The sequence below is a fragment of the Misgurnus anguillicaudatus genome, chromosome 4, assembly GCF_027580225.2.
Source record: "Misgurnus anguillicaudatus chromosome 4, ASM2758022v2, whole genome shotgun sequence".
Taxonomy (NCBI): domain Eukaryota; kingdom Metazoa; phylum Chordata; class Actinopteri; order Cypriniformes; family Cobitidae; genus Misgurnus; species Misgurnus anguillicaudatus.
In genome coordinates, this window is record NC_073340.2 from 12,833,499 (window position 1) to 12,853,096 (window position 19,598).

General features: G+C 37.9%; 1 protein-coding gene across 3 annotated transcripts in view; it reads left to right on the forward strand.

Annotated features, from left to right (window-relative positions):
• pcdh15b (protocadherin-related 15b) overlaps nucleotides 1-19,598 on the forward strand; it is a 297,173-nt gene that overhangs the window by 213,149 nt on the left and 64,426 nt on the right. For all 3 annotated transcript variants that reach the window (XM_055175304.2, XM_073866716.1, XM_073866717.1), the window contains exons 23-24: nucleotides 2,066-2,206; nucleotides 2,322-2,434. In XM_055175304.2, the coding sequence (XP_055031279.2) occupies nucleotides 2,066-2,206; nucleotides 2,322-2,434 (254 nt within the window). The remainder of the gene's footprint in view (nucleotides 1-2,065; nucleotides 2,207-2,321; nucleotides 2,435-19,598) is intronic.

A 19,598-nucleotide genomic window follows, 5' to 3' on the forward strand; every position in this document is an offset into this window, starting at 1 on the left:
AATCATTGAACACTAACAAGAAGTACTTACATTCAATTTTAAGTGATTCAACTTCATATACAAGTCACGTATATAACATATGAACTCCGAAATACTTTTTTGAACAGACATTAAAAAGCGAAAGGCAACGTTAAGTATATATCCGTAAATGATAATAATAATAATAATAAAATGGCTTCATAAATGGATCCCTTCTAAAACAAAACTCAATATATAAACAGATAAATGCAAGAAAACGTTTACAGTAATTATCTAGCATCGACAGCTTTACCGTTGTTTGTTTGTCTGCTCGACGCCCTCACGTCTGTATCGTACATCAACCGTCCGCTGCTCTCTCTCTCGTCACGTGGCTTGCTCAAGTTCAACCACTCATATTGAGCAGCTCCGCTGTTCACGAGATTCAGACATGTAAATAATAATAATGGAAGTTAATATTTTAATCATAAATATGGATTTTTATTCGTATTCACAGGTGCAAGAACTGGGCGATGTTTCAAAGCTAACCTGACTGACATATTCTAACCTATCAATCTGTCAACAACAGAGCCAGAGAAGCACGCAAATGACTAAACTTCTGGTAGATTTTACAGTTAACCAACTTAACATTTACATTCATGATGATATCAACAAGTTAAATAAAAACGTACCTGTCAACAAACCGCAGTTCTCCCGCCGATATGATATGAAAAATGGTGACTCGAGTCCTGCCTGGATGCCAATATTTTGGGGTATATGTTACTTATTTTTTTATTATTGCAGTTATTACTGTTAAAAATTGGATAGTGAAGGTAGAATATACCCATTATTTTTTATTTTACTTGCTAGCTTATATACTTAATTAAATTATAACTAATTTTCATGGGTTAAATTTAACACCCTCCAGAGTAATTTTTTACAGTGTTCTAGCAAATGTCAGTTTATAGAGTAAACCGTGTTTTTCTCTATCATAATCTATGCAAAAGTTATTCTACTCCAACTGAAGGGAGGAATAATACCCTTTTTGTATTCAATTTCCACCTAAACATATTTGAAGTGTCCCCATAACCACATACAGTGGAATTTTTACAGAAAACCCTTTGAAGTTACATAAAAAGCTGCTGTTTGTGACAAATACTGTTATTTATGTAGTTTTTCATATGATTAAACACCATTTTTGTGTGTGTGTGTGTGTATTGTAAACACTGCCATTGAAAGTGTATAACTCTGGTTCTGTGTGCTCTAGCAGACTGCAGACAGTTCTGGTTGTTACCAGCAGCAGACAGTAAACACCCAAAAAAAAAAGATCTCTTTAGCATGTCGATTTCAAAAGTTATTCTTATTTTACTGAAGGGAGTGAAAATACATTTTTCATATTAAGAGTACTTTGTTTTGTTTTGCACATATAATAAATAGCAAAGGATTATTCATGCACACAACCAAAGAAAATGCTGTAAATGGGCTCATTTTGTAGAGTAGGACCTAAGATAAAAGATGGTGTATCAATTGTGACTATCTGTGCTATCTGAGGCAGTTCATGCTCAAGTTTCATATAAATTTACAAAAGACAATTTTTACGTCATTATTCATTCAACGATTGTTGGATATGTGTTGATAATAGAACAAAAATAACCAATATTTAAGATAAGATATAACCTTATTCCCGAGAGTGAGAGCTTTCATTTAATATAAAACTTGCCCATGTTTGTCATATTTAAAAATATGAAATATGTAAATATTAAATCATATAAAAAATATGGGGGGGGGGGGTGATAGTGTAAATTAAGTGTAAATAACTTTCTTACAGTAAAATATATCTCAAAGTGATGCATATCTGCAGAAAGTAGACAGTCTAAGCTTTCAAACAGTATCTCATATGTGGTACTGGGTCCATGACAGACCATTAAAAGCTAAAGGAATATTTTACATTTAGTCATAATAAGTAATTTTGGACCTGGGACAGGGTCCACAGAGTTTAAGATCTAACTTGTCAGTTATTCCTTATACATTGTTAATAAACATGTTATGTACTGTTATTAAAGCAGAATAAGTGCATTTTCTTTATTAAATTTTGTGTTTTGTCAAACAGGGTACAGCGGCCAGTCGGGTTCACTATAAAGTAGATTTGGCCCAGTTTCCATACAGCAGCAGTATTTTTGATGTGGAGGAGAACTCAGGAAATGTTTTCACCAGAGTCAATCTCAATGAAGAGCCTAATACTAAATTCAGTGTGAGTACGCAACAACAGCATTCATAATGAACTTTGTACAAAAAGTTGTTGTTTGTCGTGATGCTGAATAAATATTTTACATCCTGAAATGCATTTTTTCTTGCTTTCTAAACAGTTGGCAGTTATTGCTTATGATGACGGAAAGCCGATGATGTTCAATAAGACTTTAGTGGAGATCACCGTCCTGCAGCCCTCCATCATTCCTGTTTTCACACAGGAGGAGTACAGGTGCGTGGATCACTTGTTTTAACATGTTATAAAGGTACAACATGCACCAGTTAATACTTCTCAGGCCCTATGCACAAGTACACGGGTATTTTCAAAATCGTAGCCATTCGTCCAAACACAAACGCAGTATCGGCTGTTTGAAACCAAACTTTTGGAAAAGGAGTTTTTTTTTGCCTGTGACGTCCTGAGGGGAAACTCTGCAATGGCTTCTGATTGGCCAACATGGCTTTACTGTTTGTTTGGCATGCTATTGACAGCACTTCATACCGGGTTTTTGCATGTTGGTGTGGACGTTGAGTTTTTTTTTAACAAAGAATTTATGAAAATACCTGTGTATGTGTGGACTAGGCCTCAGTAAGACCTTGAATAAGGGTCGTTTTAATGTCATGTTGACTTTTGGAAAAGCTCCATGGAGAGATTCGTTCTAGTTTTGTTTGATATTAAACTGTCAGCATAGTTTTAATCATAAGCTTTATGAATATGTATAATAGCTGCAAGGTAAAGCATGCTGCAAGAGGACAACATTACATTATACACGCACTGTTGTTTCCTCAAAGGACATTTGCACTGAATGCATTAATGCATTATTAAATTACATGTGTAATATATTTGACATGGGTTCAATCCACCAGCTTTCAAAGCCCTCAACTCTTGTACTAACTCACCTAAATTGATTTAAAGCTAAAAAAATTCTAATTAATTTATTACTTGGGCCATTCATCATTACCTTCATATACAGATGACAGATCAATCTGTGTGGATTGATCTGTGATCCAAATGAATTTATTAATAGTTTTTGTATGTAAGTGTAGTTGTATGGGGTACCGGAGGCTTTGATGAGTTACAGGGAGCAGTGAGGTTAAATATGGCCTTGATATCCACAAGCCTCCTTATCTATTGATTAATCAGAGCTACACGGACAGAAACACGGGGATGAAAAGACTTGGCCCAAGGTCTGAATTAATGCTGTGTCCTACAGAGGCGAGAAAAGGTCGAGCTTGATGGTAGCTCTGTAGCACTGTGAGAATAACAATAGCTTTCAGATGCAACGCTCCTTCAGCTCGATTACAGGCAGTTAGTTGGCTTGAGTTTGGCTGGAGTTTTTCTCATCTGTCTCAGCTTCACAAGATCAGGATGCTGCTCTGGGTGAGATCTTCTAGAGCAGGGGGTCTTAAACTTTTCTTTTCTTTTTGTGGCCAGGGACGCTTTACAGGGGACAACATTTTATAACAGTTATATTCTTACATGAAAGCATATTTTTACACTTTCACAGTGATAAACAAACACATTTCCTCGTAAAACATTTCTTGTTTAACTTGTTTCGTTCATATTACATTTGGAGCCAATACTTTTATAAAATTAGCAGTAGGCTATTACAACTGAGATGGTCCCCATATGTAAATTCCCCCTTCCTAATAATACAACACAATTATATAATTTCTAACAAATTATTTCACTGACCTGGCTCAGCATTGAGGACCACCAGGGGTCCCCGGACCCCACTTTGAGAACCCTTGATCTAGAGCAGGGCATGGCCAACCCAAGCCTTTATGGGGCCATAAACAGAATTTTATTTGGGGGCCTCATACCCATGTTTAATAGAGTATTAAAGGATTAGTCAATTTTCTTAAATAAAATCCAGATAATTTACTCACCACCATGTCATCCAAAATGTTGATGTCTTTCTTTGTTCAGTCAAGAAAAAAGTATGTTTTTTGAGGAAAACATTCCAGGATTTTTCTCATTTTAATTGACTTTAAAGGCAGGATAGGCAGAAATTATCTAAAAAACTTTTTTACAAATTTGTTTAAACTGTCTTTATATACCAATACATAATTAAAATGTAAGTACTCTGAAAAAGAGAGTATAAAACTCGAGTGTCTGTAGACCTCTCACCACCAGCTCTTGAACATGTTTTTCTGAAAGTGTGGTAATGTCTAGGGGTACCTTTAGCATCCTCATAGTGACTCAGAAGATGTTTGATCATGCCTTGGTTTTTGATGCCTTTAGAGAGTGCTGAATTTGCAGATCGTTTAAAACTAAAAGATGGAGCGGTTCTAGCGATAAAAGATCTAAGTCATGAGTCAAAACCGCAGACGGCAAGTAAAACTGCATGAAACGTCTGTGTTTTGTTGGCAGTCAGCACTTATGTGCATGATCGTATAGTATAATAAATCAAAAGTTATCCAGGGATAACGCAATGATGTATTGTGTGTTGCATGCTCGTGACTCGCTCTTCCCACAGCACACCTGCAGGCGCTCAACTGTTTTTGGAAAGAGGCGGTACAGCTCTGTCTTTTATAAATCTGATCAGACTAAAGACTCTTCGAAGATATGAAGAATTCAATACTATTTTTGTAGGTACTCTAGATTAGCAGAAACTGTGCGTGTTGTGTCACATTTAAGGGCATAGCAACATGCTGACAACAATTTAAAAGTAAAAATTATCAATTTAAAGTGTATTTTTAATGGCTAAAGAAAAGTGGAATCGTGGAATGAATGAGTTATAAACAATAAGAAACTGTGAGTTTTTGTTTTCTCAACAATTTTGTTTGCAAGCTCTGCTGATGTTTGCCAACTAAATGCACAGCAAGTCTAGTTTGTTTCATAAAATCCTAATGAATCAATGTGCCTTAATCTAAATCACTTTTTCATTTTCACCATCACGTTTGTAGATAATTTGTTGTCTCTTTGGTTTTCCACTGAGAAAAACCAAGAAACAAACATATTTTTTTGTGTAATGATAAATATATGAAGTAAATGCTCAGGAAGAGAACAGAGCTCAAACTGATACATACCAGGGTTTCCCGCAGAAAATTTGTTAGTTAAGGTGGTAGAGTTTGGCGGGTGGTTGTGGCCGGGGGGCGTGGCAATCAAAGGGGCGAGGTGTACGCGTCATGATGAACATGAAAATATTTTTATTTAAAACACTCAAATAAAACTTTATTTTGAAGAAACTATCACAGGAAATGAACACATACTAGATTATTAATAAATCAAATGTTTTTAACAGATACCTCTAATGAAAATAGCTGTGTGATGAAGTGAAACTAAAGGGTTAATAAACACATGTTTATGTTGTAGAACTTCTGGCGAACGATGATAGATAGCGCGAAGATTGTAAAAAGTGATTATTTCCCACTATTGATTACATTATCTTAAAGGAGTGTAACTACTGTAGCATGTAAATAATGCACATAAATAACGTAAGCAAGAGCGCTTAAAAATTATATTGATTCAACAGGCATGTGCAACCTAGCTAGCAGGTTGCTTGAACAACAAAAATCACCAGCTAACTTAATTTAAATTAAAGAACTATAGACCAATACAATAACAGGCTTAAATTAACCCAAAACATAAGCCCACTTAAAGTTCTCACAGATACGCGTTTTATCAACTGTTAATGCTATCCTCCAGACAGTTGACGGACCATTTTGGCCGTGTGGCGCACTCATGGCGTGAAGCGTGTCTCACTATTCTCCGAGATGTTTTATCAACAGTGACAGACCACATCTTTCTCTCATTTGGCCTCGCGGTGTGAAGCGCGTCCGTGCTATTCTTCAAGATGCACTTGACGGCCTTTTGTGCAGCGAATTTATTATTAGGTTTTTTTTGGACTACCTAGTTAAGGCGGTAGGGTTTCCCAGCTTAGGCGGCCCACCCGAACTGCAAAGTGCCGGCGGGAAACCCTGCATACTGTATCTCATGTGATGTTCTGCATCTTAAGCTGGGGACACACCTAAAGACTTGCTTAAACATTCAAAGACTGTACAAAACACACTTAAGGATTGTTTCTTGTAACAGAGCAGATTTTAATCTTTGACAGTTAGAAAGGAGCACAAACTTAATGAATCATTACACTACACAACACATTTAAAGGAACACTCCACTTTTTTTTGACAATATGCACATTTTCCAGCTCCCCTAGAGTTAAACATTTGATTTTTACCATTTTGGAATCCATTCCGCTGATCTCTGAGTCTGGCACTACCACTTTTAGCATAGCTTAGCATAATCCATTGAATCTGATTAGTCCATTAGCATTGTGCCTAGTGCTGGGCGATAATCCGATAACTATAATTTTACCGGCATAAACTTTTCCGATAAAACGATAAGGACAGTTTGATAAGTGATCGCTAATGTTTACGCACTGTGCGTAATGTTGCGAAAGCACTTCCGGATGGTTTACAATCAGACTGTCAGTTAGACTTGAAGGAGTAGAAGATGAGGCAAGTTATTCATTTATTAGTAGAGCCCTTTGATTTTCGTGATGCGGATAACGTGGACGAAATCACGGAATCCAAATGCGCGGAAACATTTTCTTGTGTGTAATGTTGGACGCACAAACAGGGTTCGTCAAATACAGCAGACAAAATAGGTACAGTATACTGTACTGTCTTTCAGCATCCGCCTTGCGCACGCTCACATCCGCACAGCTTTAAAAGTATATTTACAGGACATTTACAAATTCAGGAAACTGAGGGAAAACAGCAGATCCACCACTGCACCCAGCCCTAATTGTGCCTAAAAAACCCAAAAAGTTTTGATATTTTTCCTATTTAAAACTTGACTCTTCTGTAGTTACATCGTGTACTTAGACCGACGGAAAATTAAAAGTTGTGATTTTCTAGGCCGATATGGCTAGGAACTATACTCTCATACTGGCGTAATAATCAAGGAATTTGCTGCAGTAACACGGCTGCAGGAGGTGCAATGATATTATGCAGCATCCAAAAATAGTCCCCTTAGTAACTTTTAATGGACAATTTTCTGACAGTGCGGAATATCATTGTGCCTCTGCAAAAACAGATTAATTTTAAATTACCCAAGACCCGAGGCCGCTAATATACCTGACCCGTGTCCGAGGCACACGTGAAACTTTTAGACCAGATCCCGCTCGGGTCTTGAGTCGGATCTTGGTTTTTCAGATCTAAACGGACTCGAGAAAACATCCATGTCAGAGTACAACCTAGTAAAATGGTTAGGGAGCCAGCACATAGATGTATTAGGAGCACAATGCGCTTACATACTTATTACATTTCATTATAATGTCACATCAAACATACCCATCAGAGTAAATTGAAAGGTCAGGTACCAAATGCAAGCGAAAGATGGATGCAATAAAGAGTCTGACCTATACTTAGCTGATAGTTTGAGTATGACAGACAGTGTGTGTGCGTGTCTGTTTAAGATTGAGTGATGTGAAAACACATGGTAGTAAAGTACAGGGTTGTTCCAGCACTGAAACTGTAATCATTAATAATTAGGTACTAAAGTGGGAATGATGTGTACGAATCCTCAAGTACTGTACAAATAACTTTGGTCACCAGGTATGTGTTCAGCTGTACATTGAAAACAGTAGGAACCTAAAGGTTGAGTTTCAAATGTTTATCAGTCGAGACACTGTACATACAGTTGATCTACACTAATGCATTCACATATATGGTTGAAGTGCAGATTGAGAATCTTTACACGTCTTCATCTGGCAGTGAATGAGCCGCACTTGTCTCGTCTCTGGAGTGTGAACAGTTTCTCTTGGTTGTGTCGTGTGGACAGCTTTCCTCCTGACCGACTCAAATGACTTTGTGTTCTTCTTCAAGTATCAGTTTTTCGCTTTAAAGGATTGCACGTAACACCGTCTGCTCTTTATAGTGTGAAAGTGTTCGTCTCTGAGACAGAGGCAGTGTAAGTTTTATGAGCTGTTTAGTTTGAAGTGGCGGTCAAACTGTGATGCCGGTGACTTTCTTCACTGAGATGTAATCTGCTGTTGATTCCTGCATCGGGTTCAGTCGAGTTAGCCACACGGTGATCTGTTTTTAATGCACGAGTTGTTTCGTGTCGTCTCCTCTGGCCGGGTGGAGGTGACGGGCGCGGGTGCAGGTGCGGGATTAGTATGCAGATGCTAGCGGTTCCTTTGTGTGCTCCCACCAGCTCAGGGTCAGACAAACAAGCACACCATTAGCCCAGTAGTCCTTATTAGCATGTCAATCCCACCTGACTGCGGTGCTTTCAGACCATCACACTAGCACACAGGCAGTGGCCTTTATAATAAATGTAACTGAAGTGTTTTTTTTACATTCTGAGGTTATGTGATGATACAACATCATGCAACAAAATCTGCAACACACGATACAGCCGTACAGAATAATGTTGCTTGTAATTGAGTGTGATAAGGTTCTTTGTAGATGATGAAATGTCTTATGCTGTTAGGCTTTGATTTAATGTTTGGGATCATAATCTCTAAAACATTCATTTGGATGTTTGGGAATTTAAGGAAATTACTTTTCCTCACTGCGGTAAATACTGGCTTTCATTTAGAGGCTGTTTACACCTGGTAGTAAGGGTCTGTTAGCACTTGGTATTAAAATGTGTTTTCATCTATCGGCTCACAAGTGGGCGAGAGAGGCGCATCATGTTTACACCTGGTATTTAAAGAGCCACACAGATCCAAAATCGAAAATTACCTGTATTGCAGTGTGTCATGTAGCTGTCCATCAATGTAAACAATGTGCAAAGTAGTTGAACCAAAAAGTGCACTATTAATAAAGTTATTAGCTTCTAAAGTAGGGAGTCGACTCTGAAGAGTAGTATATACGGATTGAATCTCCTGCCTGTCTTTGTCCACGTAATACCAACACTTTGCATAATAATCTCCGCCTACAGCCTTGCCCACGGGAGAAACGAAAACTATGACCTGCCCACGGCTAGTTAGTGTAAACATCATATCACGCTGTGTTTTCAGTTTGTGTTGTTTTCACTACCAAAGGATGAAGATATATGAAGAATCTGTTAAAATTACTTTTTCAAGGAGGGATTTACTAAATGTTTGGCTGTGAAGAATCAGTGGTTAAAATTACTTTTTCAATTAGGGATTTACTAGACGTTTGGCTATGAAGAATCAGTGGTTAAAATTACTTTTTCAATTAGGGATTTACTAGACGTTTGGCTATGAAGAATCGGTGGTTAAAATTACTTTTTCACGGATGGATTTGGCAATGAAAGATGTTTCAGTACCCACATTATTTGGAACAACATGCGTCTCCTAATCACAACCTGTAAGTACAATTATAGCTACATACTTGCTTAACCCTCAGAAACCTAATCAATCGTCGACGATTGAAAACGGCACCTCTGATTCATATTTAAATAATTTAATAACCGTAAAACGTAGCTTCTTACAGTTTTTTTCTGCTAATAGCTGAGGAGTTAGCCATCACGGGGATATATTTAGTGTCTTTCTAGCTTTTACAGAAGGTTTTTTATCCAGCCTGAAACTTGTCCCTCTTTTCGGAGTTGTTCAGCAATGCATCCAAACGCTTACATCCTAGATGTATCCACTTGATGTCCATAATTTATCGATTTTTCTATCGGGTTTACCGCTAGCTAAATGCTACAATGTCCACTGATGCTTTCTGTTTGTGTGCGTCATCACGCATGTGCGCGTCATCACGCATGTGGCTTGATAATAATAAATGTCATGAAATAGCCTGGACTTTTTTTGTAAAAATGTAAATAATTTTTGATCTGTATAATGTATAATGTTCATTTCTGTGCTCAAGAACTCCAAAGACATGAGACAACTGTTTTACAGAGGAAAAATGCTTAGCTTTTATTATTTTGTGTGTGATTACAATAAATATATAATTGTTTCAATTTTTGTTTTATTTTTTTATTTGTCTTTATGGTCCCATAACTTATTTTACATGCATGTGACATCAATACAACACACATATTCTGACAGTCCAACTTGTCCTGAAAAAAAAGATGTTTGTAGATTGTCTGTGCACTGCAGGGTTGATGTTTTACAAGCTTTTTAAGAAAATAAAACCAGACGGACAATACATTGTAAAAATGACCTTAGGGCTCTTAGGGTTAAATAAGCGTAAAAATGTTAATGTCTGTTATCATTTTTATAACCTGGACTAATGATGAATGATGTCGTTGTTTAAACTCTTAATATACTGTCAGAGAGTCACGTTAGCAAGTGGCTAATGCATGCTGCACTTACGGTTTGGCTATGACCCGGTTAGCTTACATAAATGCTTAAATGAGTGTAAAATGTTAGTTTCTATCGTCGTTTATATTGCTTGGATTAATGATGAATGATGTTGTTGTTTAAACTCTTAGTATACTGTCAGAGAGTCACGTTAGCAAGCGACTAATGCATGCTGCACTTACGGTTTTGCTATGATCCGGTTAGCTTACATACAGTAAATGCTTAAATTAGTGTAAAATGTTAGTTTCTATCTTCGTTTTTATTGCTTGGATTAAAAATGAATGATGTGTATTGATGTCGATAATGTCTTCTCAGTAAATCATTGTTAGCACTAGGTCAATACATGTTGCACTATTGTTGGTCTGTGCCACTGATCTGTGGTCTGTGCGGAAACTCTGTCAGTTGATAAATCAGTGCAGTGTAGGCTACTGAAAGGTGGTGTTTACGCAGACTGAGTCATTGAACGGCTTCACACGCATCGTTTGGGGATCTCTGAGAAATGGGATAATTTTAAATTGATATTTTGAGAAAATTACAGTGTTTTTTGAACTTGCATGCATTTAAACCTGTTGTCCGGGACTTATAAACAGTGATAGGACGCTTAAAATTGGTATCTTACTGGCTCTTTAAATCCGTCTCTTTTGTCCACTTTTGACCACTTCTGTCCTGAATACTTTGAGGGGGAGGTCTGTGCAGACTGTGGGCGAGTCTCTCTGCTGTCATTTAAACGCGAGCAGGAATAATGACGCGAAGTATATATAGACGCGAACTAACTATGTGGGAGTCCGCTGCTTGTGTTGTAAGTAAACATGCTGCACAGTGTGTTGTACATGCATATGTTAGAGCTTTCTCTGATATTTCATTGCAATGAATAAAATAAGCTTGCGCAAGTTTCACACGCTTTCAAAACGAAACTACGGAGATCAGCCGCTTTAGTTTTATCAATGAAAGGCTAAAAATAGCGCTGTTCACCGTATGTTCACGCCAGAAGTCAGAAAAGACGTAAAACATTGTGTTCAGTACCTCAGATTAGATAAATGGGTGGAGAGAAGGTGGTCCGTGTGGCTGTTCGAACACATTCAACCACATGTGCGTTTACACTACAAAAGCAATCCGATCGAAAGGGGTTTCGACTATCTCTGAATGTGGTTGAAAGTGGTCAAAAGTGGACGAGCTCAAAACGTTTTGAACACCTGGTTTACACCTGCCATTAACGTCGTCCACTTGTGATCCGATCGACGAAAACGCATGTTAATGCCAAGTGTAAACAGCCTACTTGTCTCTTTTGTCCACTTTCGACCACTTGTGTCCTGATTATTTTGAGGGGATTGTCTGTGTAGACTACATGTGGGCGAGTCCATCTGCTGTCTTTTATTAGTCCGAGCTTTTAGCAAGGTCAAATGGGACCTTTAAAGTAATTGGTGCCATTAGTGCTATAAAAACAGCTAAAAGTTCAATTACACTGACTCTCAACATAAGGTGCTGTGTGACCATGCAACATGGAATCATATAAACAAAGCTATTCATGCATAAGTCATCAAGAAGCTCTGGATCCTGGTAATTCTCATCTCTTCACCCTTTATTCTTGTTTCCTGGTGTCGTACAAAGCACTTGCTGGGTTTGTCTGTCATCCATCTGATAGAGAATAAAAGCCCATCATACCGTACTGTATCTTTCATTAATCATCTCAATGGGTTTTTGTTACTTCTATCTCAGAACGGGTCAATTAACCCCAGAAGCTTTGCTGCATGTTCTTTTGTCTGTGGCTTTCAGCGGGACCTCTCATCAAATATTCATAGCTTTTTCAATAATTTATCTCTGGTACACCCTTATCTTATTTTAGGATGCTTGTGCATGTGATTAGTTAACTTCTGAAAGTGTGCTGCGTATGTAAATCAAACAGAGATATTCAGTCAGAACAGCTGAGAGTTTATATTCACTTCAGGTTCGCGCGGAGCTGTTCATGTCTCTTTACATGGCTCATCTTTTATCATGTGCACGTCATCCATAAACATCATGTCTCGTTGATATTCTCATTTCCTTCAGTGTTTATCATTGACACAAAGTTCAGCAGTTTAAACTAATACCAGTGAATGTGTAGTCAAATATTTATAGTTATGTCAATTTTTGCTGAAGTAAACAATTAGTAATTCTTCAATAAGTAGAATAATAAATGAAAAGCAGTGCATAATTTACATACTATTGTTTGATTAATATTAATATTATATTATACAGCAGTGACTATATAATCATTTATTAGGCTTCATTTGCATAGTATCAAGTACTAATCCAATATTTTGACACAAATCCAGTTTTTGGTCTCAACTGTTTACATTCACTTGAGGCATGCTATGCTGAGTGAATTTCTGAGCATGCTTACCATATATAAGCCAGCTGTCAATCACACAACACCCACATGCAATACCAACTCTGTACAAATACTGTTATCATTGTTGTTTCATCGTCGCTGCCTGATGAAACTCACGTATGTCCAAAACGGTAACTTTTCAGAAAGTGAAAAAAACACCGTATATCAAAAGCAGTTGAATGTAGCGTTGTCATACTTGGTACGGCATATTTACATGTAACCATATTCTTGCCAGTGTCATGATATAATCCACATTTGACCAAAATTGAGTTTAAATGGACATGCGTGCATATTTTACAGTAACTTTGATCGATACGCGTTCTTCCCATCATTAATTAGAATGGCCAAAGTCGCGTTTCGTATTGACAGATGAATACGCTCAGTTTATTAAATAGCCTACGTCTTGGTTAAATACGCTTACTTTATTTAATATTAATTATAAGTGTATTAAATGTCTCTTGCAAAACCATTAAGGGACAATGAATCAATACACTGACATGGTAATGCTACACAACAGGGGCGTCAGTTTGTGTTGAAAAGTGTTGGGGACAAAAGATCTTATAAAAATATTACTGCAGGACGGGAAAAATATTGAATAACGCGCATCAAAAATGGGCATAGCGTAGGCCAGTCAACAACAAGAAAATACTCAGCATAAATTTATAAACCCTCAACAATGTCGAATGCACACATCACACATGTAACAGTCCCTGCAACACCAGCTCAACCGAACAATGCCAAAGCACCATAACCTAGAAAACAGCAGCGTGTTTAATAAATGATTACAATGAATTTCATTAAAAATTTACAAGAAAAAAAACCATAAGCATACAACACAACAAAAGTGACACAAGACCACAAAACCACTCTTAAGCATCGCTTGATTTTTCAGAACATTTTAACCAAATGCTTTCAAAAAGTGGTGGGGACATCCCCAGCGTATAACACCGATGCTAGACAGATACTTTGTTTGCACAGTCCTACCGTAATTAAGTAACTCCTAGACATTAGTCTGGCGTCCGGTGGAAACGTTTACCTCGAAGGAAAGTCATTGTCATGTTTATTCGGCTATATCCAGTGCTGAGCTTCGATGAAACTTTACGAGACCGGCGAGATGCTTCACAGGCGGAAGATATGCGGCGTGATTGACAGCTTTGACACCAAACGGGTACGTGAAAATCAGATGACATGACTTCACAAGTTTTCATTGGCCATTTAGGTATGTGACGCATACTGTATATGGAAATGAACCTGGACATTCAATCTGTCGAAAAATCTCAAAATCGGCAAAATGAACATACGTGAGTTTCATCGGACAGCGACGATATATATATATATATATATATATATATATATATATATATATATATATATATATATATATATATATATATATATATATATATATATATATATATATATATATATATATATATATATATATATATATATATATATATATATACAACCCCAAAACAGAAAAAGTTGGGACACTGTAGAAATTGTGAGTAAAAAAGGAATGGAATAATTTACAAATCTCATAAACTTATATTTTATTCACAGTAGAATATAGATAGCATATCAAATGTTGAAAGTAAGATATTTTGAAATGTCATGCCAAATATTGGCTCATTTTGGATTTCATGAGAGCTACACATTCCAAAAAAAGTTGGGACAGGCAGCAACAAGAGGCCAGAAAAGTCAAATGTACATATAAGGAACAGCTGGAGGAAGACCAATGTTTAGGAACAGGAATGTTGTCCCATTCTTGTCTAATACAGACTTCTAGTTGCTCAACTGTCTTAGGTCTTCTTTGTCGCATCTTCCTCTTTATGATGCACCAAATCTTTTCTATGGGTGAAAGATCTGGACTGCAGGCTGACCATTTCAGTACTCAGATCCTTCTTCTATGCAGTCTTGATGTTGTAATTGATGCAGTATGTGGTCTGGCATTGTCTTGTTGGAAAATGCAAGGTCTTCCCTGAAAGAGACGACGTCTGAATGGGATCATATGTATCTAGAACTTGGATAAACCTTTCAGCATTGATGGTGCCTTTCCAGATGACACACGCATTCATACAACCCCAAACCATCAGAGATGCAGGCTTCTGAAAAGAACGCTAATAACAACTTGGGTTGTCATTGTCCTCTTTAGTCCGGATGAAATGGCATCCCAGTTTTTCAAAAAGAACTTCAAATTTTTATTCGTTGGACCACAGAACAGGTTTCCACTTTGCCAAAGTCCATTTTAAATGAGCCTTGCACAGGGAAAACGTCTTTGCTTCTGGATCATGTTAAGATATGGCTTCTTTTTTGACCTATAGAGTTTTAGCTGGCAACAGCGAATGACACGGTGGATTGTGTTCACTGACAATGTTTTCTGGAAGTATTCCTGAGCCCATGTTGTGATTTCCATTACAGTAGCATTCCTGTATGTGATGCAGTGCTGTCTAAGAGCCCGAAGATCACGGGCATCCAGTATGGTTTTCCAGCCTTGACCCTTACGCACAGAGATTGTTCCAGATTCTCTGAATCTTTGGATGATATTATGCACTGTAGATGATGATAACTTCAATTTCATTGCAATTTTTCTCTGAAAAGCTCAGAAAACTATTTTTCGCTGCAACATTGGGGGAATTAGTGATTCTCTGCCCATCTTGACCTCTGAGAGACACTGCCACTCTGACAGGCTCTTTTTATACCCAATCATGTTGCCAATTGACCTAATAAGTTGCAAATTGGTCTTTCAGCTGTTCCTTACATGTACATCCAAATTTTCTGGCCTCTTATTGCTACCTGTCCCAACTTTTTTTGGAATGTGCAGCTCTCATGAAATCCAAAATGAGCCAACACTTGGCACGACACTTCAAAATATCTTACTTTCAACATTTGATATGTTATCTATATCCTATTGTGAATAAAATATAAGTTTATGAGATTTGTAAATTATTCCATTCCTTTTTTACTCACAATTTCTACAGTGTCCCAACTTTTTCTGTTTTGGGGTTGTATATACATATATATAGATGATTTTAACGAACACACGCACATTGTAGCAGTTACTCATCTGGGCTAAATTTAATGCGGTGTGCACGATCTCTGAAAGCCAATGTTGACATTTAAAATCACCTAAACAAACACGCCCCTACCCCAGTAGAATCTGGACCTTCTTTTGATAGACCCGCCCCTGTAAGACGCCACCCAATTGGCCCAACGTCGAAGTCCAATGGCGTGGTGAAGGTATCACGTGTTCTTTCCGTCCGTAGCGCTTCTAGAAGAATAATTCCATTTATTTAATTTGTTTCTTTGACCTCTGCGGTTAAATTATAATCTGACTCCAATTTCTTAGTTACCAATACTATTCTGATGCTGATCATAATTTATCAAATTATTATTATATTTATTTAGAATGAATTATATTCACATAGGGAATAAGGTGTAATTCTGAAGGTGCTAAGGCAGTTCCATACAGCTGGGCATAGAGGCATTCTCCTTCTAACTTAAGTTAAAGTTAGAGGTTTCTCCAAAACACATTGAAAATAAGAGGATCCATCTATGTTTTAGGTTGAGGTTTCTCCATCTAACCTTAAAACGGGGAGGCAATTACTCCAGTAATATTTTCAATAGAGGCAACTCTCCTAATCTATGCCCCCTTCAATACATTTAACTTAAACCCTGAAAATATAATAAAGATTTGACAAGTTTTAGAATGAATAAAGATTAACAATTTATTTTGCCAGGCAGGTTACACTTAAATCAATCATTTGGTTATTCAAATCAACCAATTACAAATATATCAAAACATTCATTAAAAGATCAGCCTAGAAAATGAAACAGTATATAAAATAAAATCATACCTGGCAATTCAAGACACACAGCAGTGTGGGAAGATCTGACTACAGAATGCTTCCATAAGGTTTGAATACACACAGAGTGTGGGAGCTTCTGGGTACAGAATGGCTCCCAGAATATTTTGCCAGGCCACCTTTTATACACAGCTTGAGAAAACTACCAAAATCTAGTTTGACCTGTACCAAGTGATACTAAAGAACACCTGGTCAAAATCCAGTTTGACCTGTGCCAAGTGATACTAAAGAGCACCTGGTCAAACTAGCTAGGAGTATCTTGGCAACTGATCAAACTAGCCAGAAATATCAAGGCAAAACCCCACCTCTACAAGAAATGCATCCTCTATCCAAAGTTCTAAAACCTTAATCCATCTGATCTTAGACTTATAGAAATGAGACCTTTTTACTCATCGCACCATGACCTTTAAAATAATACTAAACATTAATATAAAATTACAATCTTAGAACCACAAAATATGTATACATTACATCATATATTTCAGCAGAAACTCAGTGATATGAGCCTAAAGGCTAAGGGTGCAAAAACCTTTGTGATGAAGAGATTAGGAGCACCAAGAGTTTCATGTCTGTAACCAGTTCCACCTAAGAGTCAAATTTGGGTTAGCAACACCACCCGAGGTTTAATTGTTTTATAGTGTCTCTTCATAAATAAACTTAATGTTGATTATTTAACATCCAGTATTACACCCCACACATAGGCAACCCAGGCAACGATGTCGGTTAGTAGACCACCCCTTACTGCTGATTGGCTACAAGTGTGTTTTGGTACCGACTCCCTTTTCCAAAATGTCCCTCAAAAATTGTGCATCAGGTCCGGTTTGTTTAATGGTCTTGCTAGTGGCTAAACTGAACTGTGGATCAAATACCTTCTCGAAAATAACACATTTTTGGGTTTCCTATTACTATAAACTCTTCTTTCTTTCTGTAAACTAAACTATCAGGTAATGTCACTGTTCACTGAATGCTGGACTCTCTCAGTATTTGTGCATTCTGCTGGAGTGAACATTGTTTTTAAAGTGAGGAAGATGATTTACCCTCACAAACGTGAGTTTGCCAGAATGAAGTTTGCCCTTTAGCTCTTGTTTGGAAAGGACAGACACAGTACGGCACCCGCTCGCCAGTCGCACTGATCGCAAACAGTTTGAAAAGGTCAGCGTCTAATCCACAAGCAGAAAGCCTCTTTCATTTGAAAAGAGTTTTGTGCTGCATTAAGTGCTGATCTGTGGACAGTAGATAGAAGTCAATCCAAAATGTATAGTAAGGAAGTCTAAAGGAAATACTTTACAGGTTGTGTAGAGTTTTTACACCCTCAGACATCACCCCAATAAACTCAGGCTCCTCATAAACCTCAGTTCATTTTAAGACCACACAAACATTGACATATTTAAGACAATAAAAACACATTTACTAACCAGGTACTACTTGCTTCATGACAGTCTCAATGTGATGTTATCACACTGCAATTATAAAGCATTTTAGTGTGATTGCAGTCAGAGAAATCAAACTATAGTTTAAGATTAAATTCATTAACCCCAAAAAATCAAAAGTTCTATTATTTATCCAGCTCTGCCAAGAACTACAGTAGACTACAGTACAGAAGTAGAGCCATTATACCTGCAGAGAAATAAATCAAGAAAATGAAGCTTTAGAAATGGAGCCTTCTGAAATATTAACAATACTTCACTCACTGTCACTGGATCTCTATCTTGAATTTGACTGATTGACATCAGATTTAGTATTTATTTCCAGAGTCCATATATGAGTTTTTTTCTACAAAATCTAATTTGCTTTGTGTTTAACAAAAAAATACATAAAAAATAAAATGAGATTTGCAAATAAAGCAATAAATCTATGCATTAGCCCTTCCAGGTGCATGAAATTTTTTACTTTGATGGCCAATTCCCAGAACGATGTGATACTTCTAGTTGAGTGCGCCCCTAAACCCCTGCGGGCATAGCAAGCCCTGCAGTTGATATGCCAGGACAATGGTTTCCACTATCCAGTGTTACAGCCTCTGCTTGAAAATAGCTTTTCCCTTCTGCTGTTCTCCGTAACAGACAAAGAACTGTTCTAAAGCTTTGTGTATGGTCAATGTACAGTCGCAGATTGCAGACGGGACACAACAAAGCTAAGGCTGGGTCTGCCTCCTCCGAGGGGCAACGCTTGTAGGGTCACCACCTGATCCTTGAAGGGGGTGGTGGAAATCTTAGCCAGGGTCTCAGTGTTACACTGGAGTCAGCGGGCCTGAACTGTAGGCACGAATCGTTGATCGAGAATGTGTGCAGGTCCCCCACCCTCTTTATTTGATGCCAAAGCAATCAAGATTATAGTCTTCATAGACAGAAACTTTATCTCAACTGACTGCAATGGCTTGAAGGGGGCATCCTGGAGAGACTTAAGCACAATGGACAAGTCAAAAGAGGGTATAGAGGGAGGGCGAGGTGGATTTAATCTCCTTGGCAGAGATAGTAGCAATGAAAGCTTTAATGGTGGAGGGGGACAGCCTCCCCTCCAATCGGTGCTGTAAGAAAGACAGCACGATACTGATCAGGCATTTCCGGGGGTGATTTGAATCATATAGACGAGTCTGATGGTGCGCTGGAGCCAACGTGATGGGCTTGGGAGGTCTATCCAGGCTCTCAGGGATCGCACGAGAGGGACTAATGGCATGACAGACGTACCCACAGTGGGGCAGCCGAGCAGAGGTGCTCATGGACTGCACAAAAGGGGTGGGATTGGTGTTGTGATACTCACCTGGCTCTGCAGTTGAACAGTCTGATCATGTAGATACCTAACAGGGTTCTCCATACATCCGGACGTGTCCAGTGGCGACAGAGGAGAGGGAGAATGGGGCAACTCTGTGCTGCCCATAGAACCTAAGGACCTCTGTAGACCTGGAGAAGGAAGGGGAAACTGCTCTTTGTCTGTGGG